The sequence below is a fragment of the Leptonychotes weddellii genome, chromosome 5 (assembly GCF_054177405.1).
Source record: "Leptonychotes weddellii isolate Sample4059 chromosome 5, ASM5417740v2, whole genome shotgun sequence".
Taxonomy (NCBI): domain Eukaryota; kingdom Metazoa; phylum Chordata; class Mammalia; order Carnivora; family Phocidae; genus Leptonychotes; species Leptonychotes weddellii.
Genome location: NC_138373.1, coordinates 20,020,950 through 20,034,194, shown reverse-complemented (window position 1 = coordinate 20,034,194; position 13,245 = coordinate 20,020,950). Strand labels below are relative to the sequence as shown.

Below are 13,245 nucleotides of genomic sequence, written 5' to 3'. Positions count from 1 at the left end.
ATAAATAAATAAGTAAATAAATTCAATTAATTAACATATAATGTATTATTGGTTTCAGAGGTAGAGGTCAGTGACTCATTAGTCTTATATAATAACCAGTGCTCATTACATCACATGCCCTCCTTAATGTCCATCACCCAGTACCCCATCCCTCCAGTCCCCTCCCCTCCAGCAACCCTCAGTTTGTTTCCTATGACTAAGAGTCTCTTATGGTTTGTCTCCCTCTCTGGTTTGATCTTGTTTTATTTTTTCCTCTCTTCCCCTATGATTCTCTGTTTTGTTTCTTAGATTCCATGTATCAGTGAGATCATATGATAATTGTCTTTCTCTAATTGACTTATTTCGCTTAGCATAATACTCTCCAGTTCCATCCATGTCATTGCAAATGGCAAAATTTCAATTTTTGATGGCGGAGTAATGTTCCATTGTATATATATATACACCACATCTTCTTTTTCCATTCATCTGTTGGTGGACACCTGGGCTCTTTCCATAGTTTGCCTATTGTGGACATTGCTGCTATGAACATTGGGGTGGATGTGCCCCTTAGGATTACTGCTGGCATACATTTAAATTACTTTCAAATCAGTCTGATCCTTTTGAGGCTTCCTTTTTTTAAAATTAATTAATTAATTAAAATTTTTAAAAAGATTTTATTTATTTATTTGAGAGAGAGCAGAGCGAGAGAGAGAGAGAGAGAGATTGAGAGAGAGAGCACCAGTGGGGGTGGAAGGGCAGAGGGAGGAGAAGCAGGCTCCCCGCCGAGCAGGGAGCCCGACGTGGGTCTGGATCCCAGGACCCTGGGATCATGACCTGAGCCAAAGGCAGGCGCTTCACCGACTGAGCCACCCAGGTGCCTCAAATCTTCCTTTTGAGGATTATTAGGGTAAATCCAGAGTGACCTTTATTCTGTAGTTAACTTATCTCCATTATTCAGACTGATTCTACTGGAGACTCTGCCTAATGCGCTGTGTATTTCCAGACCCCTCTGTTCTGGCTGGTGGGAATGTGATCTCTTTCCAACTCCATATGAGCTCTGAGAATTGTTCAGCCTATCACTTTCTGATGCGTCTTCCTGATACTTATGTAGATTTCACTCCTGGTCTGTGTGGAGAGGTCAGTACTCAGCCAGATGGGGGAAGACCTCTCTCTCTTCTGCCAAGTTTCTCTTCTGGTGTTCTCTCTCTGAAGTTTTCTACTCTCCAGTACTTTCCCCCACAGATTACAGGTGCCCTGGCTTCTCTGACCTTGGATCTCTATGTTCTCAGCTCAACTGGACCACTGGGTTTGTTTAGGTTCCCTTTCCTGCTCCCTGGCCTGGAAAGTGCTTCTTGGCAGTAAGCAAGGGCAATTTTCAGGCTCTCCTTATTTATGTTCCCTCTTTCAGGATCATAGTCCTGTATTCTCCATTGTCTAGTGTCTGAATATAGTTGTTTCAGAGATTTTGTTCAGTGTTCTCATTGCTTAGGAAGTTGGTTTCTGTGTCAGTTAATCCTTCATGCATTAAAGAAGAAGTTCTCTCCAGAATTTAATTGTTTCAACTGGGAGGGATGTTAACCCACTGTATTGCTAGAAAGGGGAGTCTTAGATGCTCTGTGGTATCTTCATGCTCAGGCAGCCCTCCCTCAGTGGTCAAATTCAACATCGGCTTTACATATTATCTAATTAGCATCCCCATAAAGAAAGAGCCCCTCTCGCATGAATTTTTGAAAAAGTCCCAGCATTAACTCCAGTTGTGCAGTTGCCCACCCCAAGCAGTCACTGTGATCAGGAGTAGAATATGTTGGTTGGCCCGGCATGCATCAGGGAGTGGGGTCCTTCTCAACATGACCCTATGAACTGACAGGGGGAACAGAGGGTGGGAGGCTGCATAAGGCCCCCAAAGACATCTATGCCCCAATCCCTGCGAAATGAACATCCCTTTGAAGATGTTCCCTTATGTGGCAAAAGGGATTTTACAGGTCTGATTAATTTAAGGGTCTTAAGATGGGAGGATTCTCTTGATGAGCCCAGTGTAATCACAAGGGTCCTTAGGAGAAGGAGACGGGAGGCCACAGATCCAGGAGGCCGTGTGACTAGGGAAGCAGAAGGACACAGAGAAAGATTTGAAGGCATTATGCTGCTGATTCTGAAGATGGATGATGTGGCTACAGGCAGCCGCTGGAAGCTAGAAAAGGCAAGGAAATAAATTCTCTCTAGAACCTCCAGAAGGAACAACCTCCAGAGGAAACAGATACAGGGTAGTTCACCCAAGGAAAAGCATGGTGTTCTCAAACAAAGGGAGGATGGGTGCTGGGCAGGCAAAACCAATGGATGTCCCCCAGTCTCATGAGCTTTTTGGAGTCAGTATTGCCATGTCCCATAACTCTGACTGGCCCCATTCAAACACAACACATTGTGAATTGTACCCCGCCCCTCCACCCCCAGCCCCGGAGCTGGGCAGCATGGAGACCGTGGCCATGAGGATTATGTGAGTCAATACATGTGAAACATTCTGAACAACGCCTGGCACATAGAATTCAGTAAAAATTAATTGTTTTCATTGTTGTGGCCTCTGATGCCATCGTCATCACCATCACACTTGCTCCCTTTGGCGTCTCACCTCATTTGCAAGACGGTCTAAACCCAGCAATCTGAGGTTCCTTCCATCCTGACATTCTATAATGACCGATTTTGCCTGTTTGAGAAGTGCCACATCACCCTTCGGATATTAAAATCCTTCTATTTACAGTCTGGGAGAAAACAGAAAAATATATCCAACTTAGAAACTGGAGAATCTCTTTCCCTTTGTACCGATTTTAGTTCCCACAGATGCCAGTGAGATTTATCAATATGTTTGAAGAGGATATGAAAACCTAACATTTGCATATATCATTTGCAGTCAGTTCCTCAACTTTTGCTCCCCATCAAACCCTTAAATGCATGTTTCTAGATTAATAGTCAGACCTGATGGAACTACATTAACAGAGTTCAGTTTAAAAACCAATTTAAGGGGGCGCCTGGGTGGCTCAGACGGTTAAGCGTCTGCCTTCGGCTCAGGTCATGATCCCAGGGTCCTGGGATCGAGTCCCGCATCGGGCTCCCTGCTAGGCGGGGAGCCTGCTTCTCTCCCTGTGCCTCTGCCTCTCTCTCTGACTTTCATGAATAAATAAATAAATAAAATTAAAAAAAAACCAATTTAAGGGGAGAAAAAACTATTAGAGAAGCCAGAGGAATGAACGGAGAGATTGAAATCTTACAGCTATTCATTTTTCAGAGGGTTAATACTGCCTAAAAATGTTAGTATTAATTGTCTTGGAATCATTACAGATACACTAGTCCAGTCATTCAAGTAAATATATTTTGGCTTATCACCTTGCAGGCTGAGCTTGCATTTTCCAGGTTCCAGTGGCAAGGACAATTTAATACCGCATCTTCAAAGTAATTTTATTTGAATCGTATTTTCGCACTTTCATTTTAAAACGGGCACGCCTGATAGTTGGGGAGCACAAATTGTTATGAGTCAACTAGTGAAACCTGATTGTGAAGCCTTAATAGGAAAAGTTCAAAAGCGACCTCAAATCTCTCTCTTCTCTTCATACCCAAACATCTTCACTGTCTAAGAGTACAAGCTCTGGAGTCGGAATGCCTGGGTTTTAATCTTAGTTATTTGCCGGTTGTGTAGCCAATGGGGCTTAGTTACTTTACCTCTCTGGGCCTCAGCTTCCTCATCTGTGAGAATGAGAATAATATTAATATTTCACAGGGTTGGGGCGCCTGGGTGGCTCTTTGCCTTGTGAGCTCTTGTCCTCTTGTCATCTTTTGCACCTGCCCCTATGAGCACTGAGGGATCCAGAATTTATTATACAGCTCATCTCCAAAGGATTGACTTGAATCCTTCCTCGGGTCCAACATAGATAGTTTAAATGAATCAGGGTTCATTTCATTACAGGTGGCAGAAAAAAACAACTCAAAGTGGCTTGACCAGGCAAGGAAATTTATTGGCTCCCCTAACTGAAAAGTTCAAGTGTAGAGTTCAGGTGTGGCTGGATCCAGAGTCTTCAACACTATGGTCAGACATCTATCTCTTACCATTTTGACCCTGCTTTCCTTTGTGTTGGCTTCAGTCAGAGGCAGGCTCTTTGCAGGTGGTGAATTCTAGCAGATCCAGGTGTTTATCATTCCAAGGTCCAGTCCAGAGTAACGAATGTTCTCCTTCCAGATAAAGAAGGCTGTCTTATTTCCCTATTTCAATTAGGACATCCCTAATTATTCCAGTCAAAGTCCTGGCTGGTTTTGACTGGATCACAGGCCCATCTAGAACACATCATGGCAGCCAGGCTAAGAGATGACTTGACTAGTCAGGACTGGGCCATAACATCACCCCTGGAACTCAGAAGGCAGTTAGCTCCACCTGAACCACATGAAGTAAGAGTGGGAGGGGTAGCTCTCCAGCGAAAGTCATGAACAATGAACGGCTACTGTGCAAGAATTTCAGGGACCCTACACAGCAACCCCCTTAAAGCTCACTGAAGAGATCCCTCTGTGGTTTTCAATACCAAAACATTTGTTATACTATTGTCTGGAATTGAAGAGAGAGGGATAAACCTATTAAAGTAGGACTTTAGAGAAAGAAAAATTAACTGTGGCTGAGATCATGAGGGAAGACTTCATAAAGAAAGTGACATTTGACTTGAACCCCCCAAATAAAAAGATGGTTGGATTTTATTTTATTTTTTTTTAAGATTTTATTTATTTATTTGACACAGAGACACAAGGGGAGTGGGAGAGGGAGAGGGAGAAGCAGGCTTCCCGTGGAGTTGGGAGCCCGATGGAGGGCTCCATCCCAGGGCCCTGGGATCATGACCTGAGCTGAAGGCAGATGCTTAACGACTGAGCCACCCAGGCACCCCGATGGTTGGATTTTAACAGTTGGGAAGGCAGGAAGCACATTAAAGATGGAGGGACTGATTTGAGCAAAGGCAAAAAAGCAGACTATTAAAAGGTTTTGTCAGAAACTTCTGGAAACTTGGGGTGCCTGGGTGGCTCAGCTGGCTAAGCATCTGCCTTCAGCTGAGGTCATGATCCTCGGGTCCTGGGATCAAGTCCCGCATCAGGCTTCCTACTCAGCGGGAGCCTGCTTCTCGTGCTCCCTCTGCTGCCCCCCCCCCTTGTGCTCTCTGGCTCTCTCTCTGTGTCAGATAAATAAATAAAATCTTAAAAAAAGGAAGTTCTGGAAACATGCTGAAGAAGTTTGGATCCTGATGCAGGAGAACTCAAGTGAGCAAACTATCTGAAGGTCATGAGTGACTGCAGAAAATAAGCTCGCAGACACACACAGGATACAGTTCCTTTAGTACTGGTGAAGGATACAAGAGTTTCACTGCCAAAACACACCTCTGTGGATGAGGGGACATGTTCACTAGAAGCAGCACCTTAGGGACATGAACCTGGAGGCAGTGGCTAGGATGGTTTGGAATGGGGGGTGTGTCCAGAGGAGTAAATGGGGGATTTGTTGGTAGGCTACGGCTATAGCTAAGTTATCCCCTTAGGCCTTGGGGTTTTCATCATCCCTGGATAGTTCCTCTTTTATCCTTCCTTATTTTTCTAGGCTAAATCTATTCTGCAAGGGTTCCTGGAGGATTCAGGCTACAGTATCCAGGATCTGAAGAGCTTCCACTTAGTAGGACTTGGTACAACGCTGTGTACTATGAACGTCACCGAAATCTCACTCATAAAGATCTCAGAATTCAGGTATCCAAACCAGTAGTGTTCAAAATGGCAAATGATTGATTGGCCAGTTCATTCATTCAGCAAGATGTCTTTTGCTTCCTGATGCCTTGCCCCCTTTCTGGGTTAAAATAAGGAGTAGAATCAGCTGGATCCTTTCTGGATGCTGAGCCTACCTACCTTCTGCACACCTGTCGTGTCTGGAGAGTCTCCCAGGCTCACACTATATCCTTCCCTCTTAACCAGGGTGGTGGTGGCCAGAATCGGGACCCTGCTCTGTAGCATCCATGTCTTGGCCGAGTTTAAGAGGAAGGCAGAAGTTGTGTTTGGGGATCCCACCCAATGGTCCAGCTCTGTCCTGCAGGAGCTCGGGACTATTGCAGGTACGGCACCTCGAGCAGGCCTCCTGTCCCTGCCCAACCTGAAATCTGGAGACAAAAGCAAAAAAATAAAATAAAATAATAATAATAATAACAATAAAAGAATCCTTGGCTGTACGTAGTGAACATCTGTAAAATTACAGTAGAACCCAGATTCATGACTTGAGGTTGCAGAGGGGGGTCTACAAATCTGTTCTTTAAACAAGCTCTCTTGGTGGTTCTTGTGCACACTAAAGTGGTTTAGGATGTGATTTAATTGACTTCTAAATAGTTTTATACACAATCTGAAATTGCATAAAGTGAAGCTCCTTCTGGGCCTACTTTTTGTTGTAGGAGACCAGTCAGGGCTAATGTGACCCACTTTTTCTTTTTTTTTTTTTAATCAGAGTTGATTAAGGAACTTGATTCTCCAGTGTGATTTTCAAGGCTTTTTGTAAGAAATGACGCTTGCCTAGAACACACAGATCTGTACATAATGCAGCACCATTAATAAAACAAGTGGAGTTGCGATGGCTTGAACTAAACCCTCGTGATGCATGCCTTTTTCTCCCCAGCTGGATTAACGAAGGAAGAGCTCCAAATGCTGGACAAGGATTTGATGCCGTATTTCCAGCCATCAGCAATCAAATGCCTTCCTGATGAGATATTCAAAGTAGGTACTCAGTTCTTCAAGGAGAATAGGAGCTTGACCCCATTTCAAATCAGAGACAGATGGCAGGCCTTGGATTCTAGGGGCTTGCCACCAGATTTCTGCTGATAGGGCCAGAGGAGAGGTGTATGCCAACACTGAATGGGTCACAAGATAATTTTAGGTTTAAACACATTTTTTTCCTTAAAATTTTATGTTTTAATTTGTATTTATTTTTATGGTTGGCCTCTCTTCATAGCAAGGTATTGATTTTCTATTTATGATGGTATGACAGAGTCATATTTCTTTGTCTAGAACCCTTGGGGACAGATACATTTCAGAATTCAGAATTTTCCAGATTTTAAAAAGATAACTCTGTGAATCTCCACTATGTAATTTAACACCCCCAGCAGTGTCTGGGGAAGCACCTTATACATTAATATTTCTGTGAAGAAGTCAGTGATGCCACACTAATTGGAATAAATAGAGACTATAAATGACCTTACATCAATTCAAGGTTTTGCAGGCAAATAAGTTTGTCTTAAACTTTGGGAAAAACATTCAGTTCTGAGATTTTTTTGGACTTCGGAATGGCCGATGAGGAATTATGGACCTGTATAACATTTCCTTTTTAAATTGATTGAAGTAAACATATTTTAGTTGATTTAAAGAAAAGTGTTGAGAAAACCTCAACAGGACAGGTGAGAAACGGCTATAGAAGAAATTGAGGAGGTGGCATTGGATCAGCTGAGGTTAGGGAAACAGGGTAGTCAGGGCCTTGTGTCCCCATACAGGCTTAGGGGAGTGTTTGGTGGGGACTGCAGCATGCTCTGATGAGGAGTGGCCCTGGTGTTCTCGTTTGCTGGGTAACTTGGAAATAAATTCTCTCCACCACAACTGTGGAAGACACACAAACGAGGTTGGACAGATGCCCGTGATGCCACATCGCTGGTTCATTTCAAGACAGATAGCCAACCTTCAACGACTTCACAACACAGGACAGTTTCCAGCACAGAGTAGGTGCAATAGCTGTTTGGGGGGAAATAAACAGTAGTCCTGAAGGCTCCGGAGCTGCCCTTCTGGGGGTTTCTGCAGGGCAGAGGTGCCTTGGTTCTGGATGCTGGCATGTTGCTGAGCACTTTCCCCTGGCCTGGTTTGGAGTGCACTTTGTGGTTGTTTCCTTGTTCAGGGATTTGTCTTTTTCAGAAATTCCTAGGTGCACCTGGGGACGCAGTTCTGAAAGGGTATAACCTAGCGCCTTCAGGGCTTTAGGAGTAACATAAGACAGTGCAGTGGCCTGTGGCCTGGGTAGAGTCCAAGGTGAATAAAATTAGCCCTGAATGGGGAAGCTGCTTCTCATCTCTGGCACATCAACGCAGTGTGACAATGTGGGCCCGGTATTGCTGGATCTTCCTTTTATTTTTTTATTATTATTTTATTTACGATTCCAGAGGTCTCCATTTTCATGTGAAACCTGCTGATAATCAAATGTTGGCAACCACTTCGAATTTATTTTTTTTTAAAGCACAGTCCAGTGGGCCTAGAGATTCCATCTGGCTGGTGGGTTGCAAGTCCGCCATGTTGGAAAAAATAGGTAATTTATAGAACACAGACTGTGTTAACGGTAGATGCAAGGTGCAAGCCAGAAGAGTACCTGTGTTGTGTGTGTGTTGGGAGGGGGAGCGGGGAGAGGTGATGCTGACCTCGCATGACAGGTTAGCTAGGTTGGAGGGAGGAATAGCATTCCAGGCAGAAGGAAGTACACAGCAGAAGTGCTGCTTCCTGGGGGTCACAAATACAGGTGCTCATTCTCCTGCAGTGAAGAGTGCCGGTGGGAGGCAGCTGGACAGGTGGGCTTGGCCCAAAGCTTGAGGGCCCCATTGCCACATTCAGGAACTGGAACTGTGTCCTGGAAGTGGGCGGCAGGGAAGGGTTCTAAGCAGGGGAAGCATCTCCCTAGACAGGGAATAAGAAGAGGGTGAAGGAGGAAAGAGGAGTGGATGAGGGGGCATAACCCCTTTCCCAGAGTCTTTGGGGTCCTTAGAAAATAAGCAGCATGACTTTAGATGCCTCTCTACAAATTCAGAATCCTGCCATCTCATCTGCCATCCCATCTCATTCCAGACCCTCTGGAACTAGCCACCAAGTCCTCTGAGCTAGAAGCAGCTTCAGTCAACATCTTGTTCAGAGTCCTCAAAGACATTAGTGTACTTGGCAGAAGTTCCCACTTCCAGTGGCCATGGTAGACGTCACTAATAGATTACCACACCTTTCCTCCACGTAGCTCTTGCAGGGCTCACCCACAGGGTGCGCAGGCAGTCACGCCAGAGGATCAGAGTCCACACAGGAGAGGAGTTCTCGGCGCCATCCCACATCTAGTCCAAAAGCCCAGAGAGGCTGTGAAATTTGCTCGAGTTCACACAGCTAGTATGTGGCAGAGCTGGGACACAGATTCAGATCTTTGGCCTTTAGGCTTGTGTTTTCTCCTCTACGCCAGTGTTTCTCAGGTGGGGGACTTGAAACCTGGGGGAAGCACCTCGAACTGAATTAAGAACTGAATTAAACAACGTTAAGTCACACAGTGAGAAAACCATGACTTTCTTTTCAACTCTCCTTTAATGCTGATTACTTCAACGAGGAAGTCTCAGTTTGGAGCTAAAATGTCTTTAACCCTCTATAACATTTCAAGTCTCCTCTTCTTGACTATTTTTTAAGAGGCCTTGGATTCAGACATTGTTGGCCAACAAAGCCAGCTTGAATGCAATAATGTTCATTTCTTTTGGCTTATTGTTAATGATTACTAATGGAAAGTCACTTTGGTCTTCCATTTTTGGAAATTTCCACTAAAATGTTCCATTTAAAAAATAAATGTATTCTAGTAGTATAAAGAGCGATGTGATTTTAAGGAAAAATCTCAAGAAGAGCACAAATGGTACACGGGTATGGCAAAGTTGTGCGGACCCTGGGCGGATGACCGAGGTTTGGGAAGGCCGCGGAGGACCCCCTCCCCGAGGGCCTCCCCCTGAGGGCGCTGTCCCCTTTCTCCGCTGCAGGAGCTGTCCATGGAGCAGATCGCCTCTTTGGGCCCCGAGAACGCCGCGGCGGTGACTCCAGCCCAGCGCCGGCAGCTGAGCATGTTGCAGCTGCAGAGCCTCCAGCGGGCGCTAGATGGCGCCAACACGCGCTCCTGGCTGGACACGCCCCCGAGCGCCAGTCCCACCCGGACCCCCTCCTCTGGTTCTCCTCCTGGTGAGCGGGACAACCCTCTGCCCAGGCCCCCACCCCTAGCCCCCTTCCCTGTCCCCGAGTACCCCCCTGTCCGTCCTGGGGCGGGGAGGTTCCTAAAGATTCAGAGCGGGGTCTCTCACAGTCTTTGGAGACTCTGCATTCAGAGAAAAATCCAAAGTCCCTACCAAGCGTATGTAAATGACGCTCAACTCTGGCTGTGCTTTCAAGTCACCTGGGGGAACTTGTAAGACAGCCGGTTTCACGGACCCCACCCAGAACTCGTTGAATCAGAATCTCTTGGGACTAAATGCATTTCAGCGGTTCCCTTGCATCCTACCTCCTTCTCACGGACCAGTATTAATTAATAAATTCAACCAGTATATGTTGGGCACCTACTTTATGTCAGGCCTGCAGCAGGAGCTGGGAATACAGAGGTGAGAAGACAGGTAAGGCTGTCTTGTAAATGAACAAGGTGATTTCACATCTGGGAAGACTGGGGAAGGAAGGAGGCAGAGGGAAGTGATGGTGACTAGGGCTGAGCTAGGATAAGGGGGTTGGTCCTCTCTTCCTTAACCCTGTCACTTCTTTGTGACCCCTTCTATCTTTAGTGAGCACCATCTTTGGACGAGGCGTGGTGTTGGGCTCTGGGGAGATAGCAGTGACCAAGCCAGATGTGTCCTTGATGCTCACTAAGCTCTCAGTGGAGCATGAGGGTGAGGGAAGGCATACCTAGCCTGGCGACCATGAGGCCGTATGACAGGCGCGGTGACAGGGAACACATGGGCGAGACAGCTGACCTAGGCTTGGGGGTTCAGGGAGTGGCCGTGGAAACTTCCCAAAGACAGTAATGTCTAGATTGCAGCCCGGGTTGGGGAGAATATGGACTCAGCCCATGGAGTGTCCCAGGTAGAAAGAGCAGTGAGAGCAAATACCCAGTGAGCAAAAAGAACTTGGTGCTCAAAGCCTCCACTCTACCTTTTCCGGATATGGATATGTCCCTCCGTCTGCCCCAGCCTTCCCTTGGGCTTGGAGAACTGGGGAATTCCCAATTTCTGCAGCCATAAGTGGCCAGAGGTGGCACCTTTGATTTACTATTATTGTTATTTTTTTAAAAGATTTATTTATTTATTTGAGTTGGGGGGAGAGGGGCAGAGGGAGAGGGAGAGAATCCCAAGCCAACTCCCCACTGAGCTTGGAGCCCAATGCAGGGTTCGATCCCGTGACCCTGAGATCATGACCTGAGCTGAAATCAGGAGTCAGATGCTTAGCTGACTTAGCCACCCAGGTGCCCCTGATTTACTATTATTATTTTAAAAACTTTTCATTGAAGTATAATATGCATACATTTAAATTTTTTGTTTTAGAGAGAGCCGAGTGGAGGTGGGGAGTGGGAGGGAGGGGCCGAGGGGGAGAGAGAGAGAGAATCTTAAGCAGGCTCCACACCCAGTGCAGAGCCTGATGCGGGGCTCAATCTCATGGCCCTGCGATCATGACCTGAGCTGAAATCAAGAGTTGGACACCTAACTAACTGAGCCACCCAGGTGCCCCCATTTAAAAATTATTTTTAAATATTGTGTTTTGTGTGTATTATATAACACACACAAGAGATAATGCGCAGGATTCAAACTATGTAAGGGCTGAAAAGGAATGCAGTGCAATGTCTCCATCTTTCTGTCCCCTGTCCCCTCAACACGTGTTCCTTCCCCAGAGGCAAGTAATGTTACCAGCTTCTTGTGTATTTGTCCAGAGATAGTCTATACATATCCATAGATTATCTCTGCACTTTTATAAAAGGTTGTTATACCCTTTGTTCTGCACCTTGCATATCTCATTTAACAATATATCTTGGAGACAGTTCTGTATCTGTACATAGTAAGCCTTGCAATTGTTGGTTTTCTGGCTACACCATAATTGTATTTAACCAGATGTCTACAGAAGGATATTTCCGTTTTTTTGTTTGTTTGTTTGTTTTTTAACTATTACAAACAAGGCTTCAGGGGATAACCTCTTATCATTTGCATCTGTCTGAGTATATCTGCAGGATAAAATCTTCAAAGTGGGATTGCTGGGTTAGAGGGTGCATGCATTTGTAATTTTGATGGATATCACCAAATCCCCTGTAGAGAGGCAGGACCAGTTTTCCCTTGAACCAGCAGCGTCAGAAAGTGGTGTCCCTGTAGGACCCTAGATGCCTTCTCCTTCCCTTCCACTCCACAGGCCCTTCCTGTGGGTGAGGCCCTTAATCTCTTGTTTCCTAAACTTGCTTCATTATCAGGATCACCTGGGAGGAATCCTTCAAATACAGATTCCTGGGGCCTCATCCCAGGCTTGCTCAATCACAGTCTCCAGGGGAGGATCCTGGAATTTGCATTTTTTTCTAAGATTTTATTTATTTATTTGAGAGGGAGAGCGCCTGCGAGTGGGAGAGAGCAGGAGCAGGAGCAGGAGGGAGGGACAGAGGGAGAGGGAGAAGCAGATTCCCCACTGAGCAGGGAGCCCAAAGTGGGCTCGATGCTAAGACCCCGAGATCATGACCTGACCCAGCCAAGCGCCCCCTGGAATTTGCATTTTTAACAATCTCCCCAGTGACTCTTATGATTAAGGCAGCTCTGGTACAAGCTGATTCACACAATGTCATTTAATTTTTACTCCCCTGCGGCAGCCCCCTCCACCCCCCCATGCCCCCTGCTTTGGGGTCATTATTCCCAGGTCCGAGAAGAGCAAACAGCATTCTGGGAGATCAAGTGAGTGGTTCAGAGGGAGACCCAGGGAGCTGGGCATGCTGTGTCTGCCCTCCGAGGGCTGCTGAGACCTCATGTGCACTCCTGTCTCCTTCTAGGAGGCCCTGTCACATGGGGTCCTTGGCTTGGCTGTCCTCTGCTGGTTCTCCTGCCCAAGACCGTGTGGTGAGCAGCACGTGCGCATGGCCCTTCAGTGTCCAAGCAGCGGGCCCCGGTGTGTGGAAACAGAGGCACTCCAGACTGTGAGACCCCCTACCCCCACCCACAGCCTCCACTGGGGCAGGGAGCCCCCAGGGCCTGGAAATTTAACACTGAATGGAAGAATAATTATTAAAAATGATCTTAAAAAGTTCTTAAGCTGGCCTGTATCCTCAGCAGAGAGCCATTCTCTGCCCTGTTTCAGCCTCTCTTGCTTTCCAGCTTGGGGACAGAGAAACTGTGGGGAGGGAAGGATGTTTTCTGTCAACAGCATGAGGATCTTATGTACAAGTCACTGCCCTCCCTCCAGAGAGAGATGCCAGGGGGTGGCAGGTGTTGGCAAAGGCACCATTTTAGATGG

At 46.3% G+C, this 13,245-nt stretch overlaps 1 protein-coding gene across 4 annotated transcripts in view; it reads left to right on the top strand.

Moving 5' to 3' along the window:
- The window catches only part of LOC102738756 (otoancorin), a 58,062-nt gene extending 45,024 nt beyond the window's left edge, over positions 1 to 13,038 (top strand). For 2 of the 4 annotated variants that reach the window (XM_081819851.1, XM_081819853.1), the window contains 5 exons: positions 5,591 to 5,733; positions 5,956 to 6,092; positions 6,644 to 6,741; positions 9,771 to 9,966; positions 12,785 to 13,038. In XM_081819851.1, coding sequence (XP_081675977.1) covers positions 5,591 to 5,733; positions 5,956 to 6,092; positions 6,644 to 6,741; positions 9,771 to 9,966; positions 12,785 to 12,855 — 645 coding nt within the window. In that variant the 3' untranslated portion in view covers positions 12,856 to 13,038. Of the gene's footprint in view, positions 1 to 5,590; positions 5,734 to 5,955; positions 6,093 to 6,643; positions 6,742 to 9,770; positions 9,967 to 10,173; positions 11,317 to 12,784 lie in introns of those variants that run through there. The other 2 variants (XM_081819852.1, XM_081819854.1) reach the window with 2 other exon arrangements.
- Positions 13,039 to 13,245: the final 207 nt, after the last annotated feature.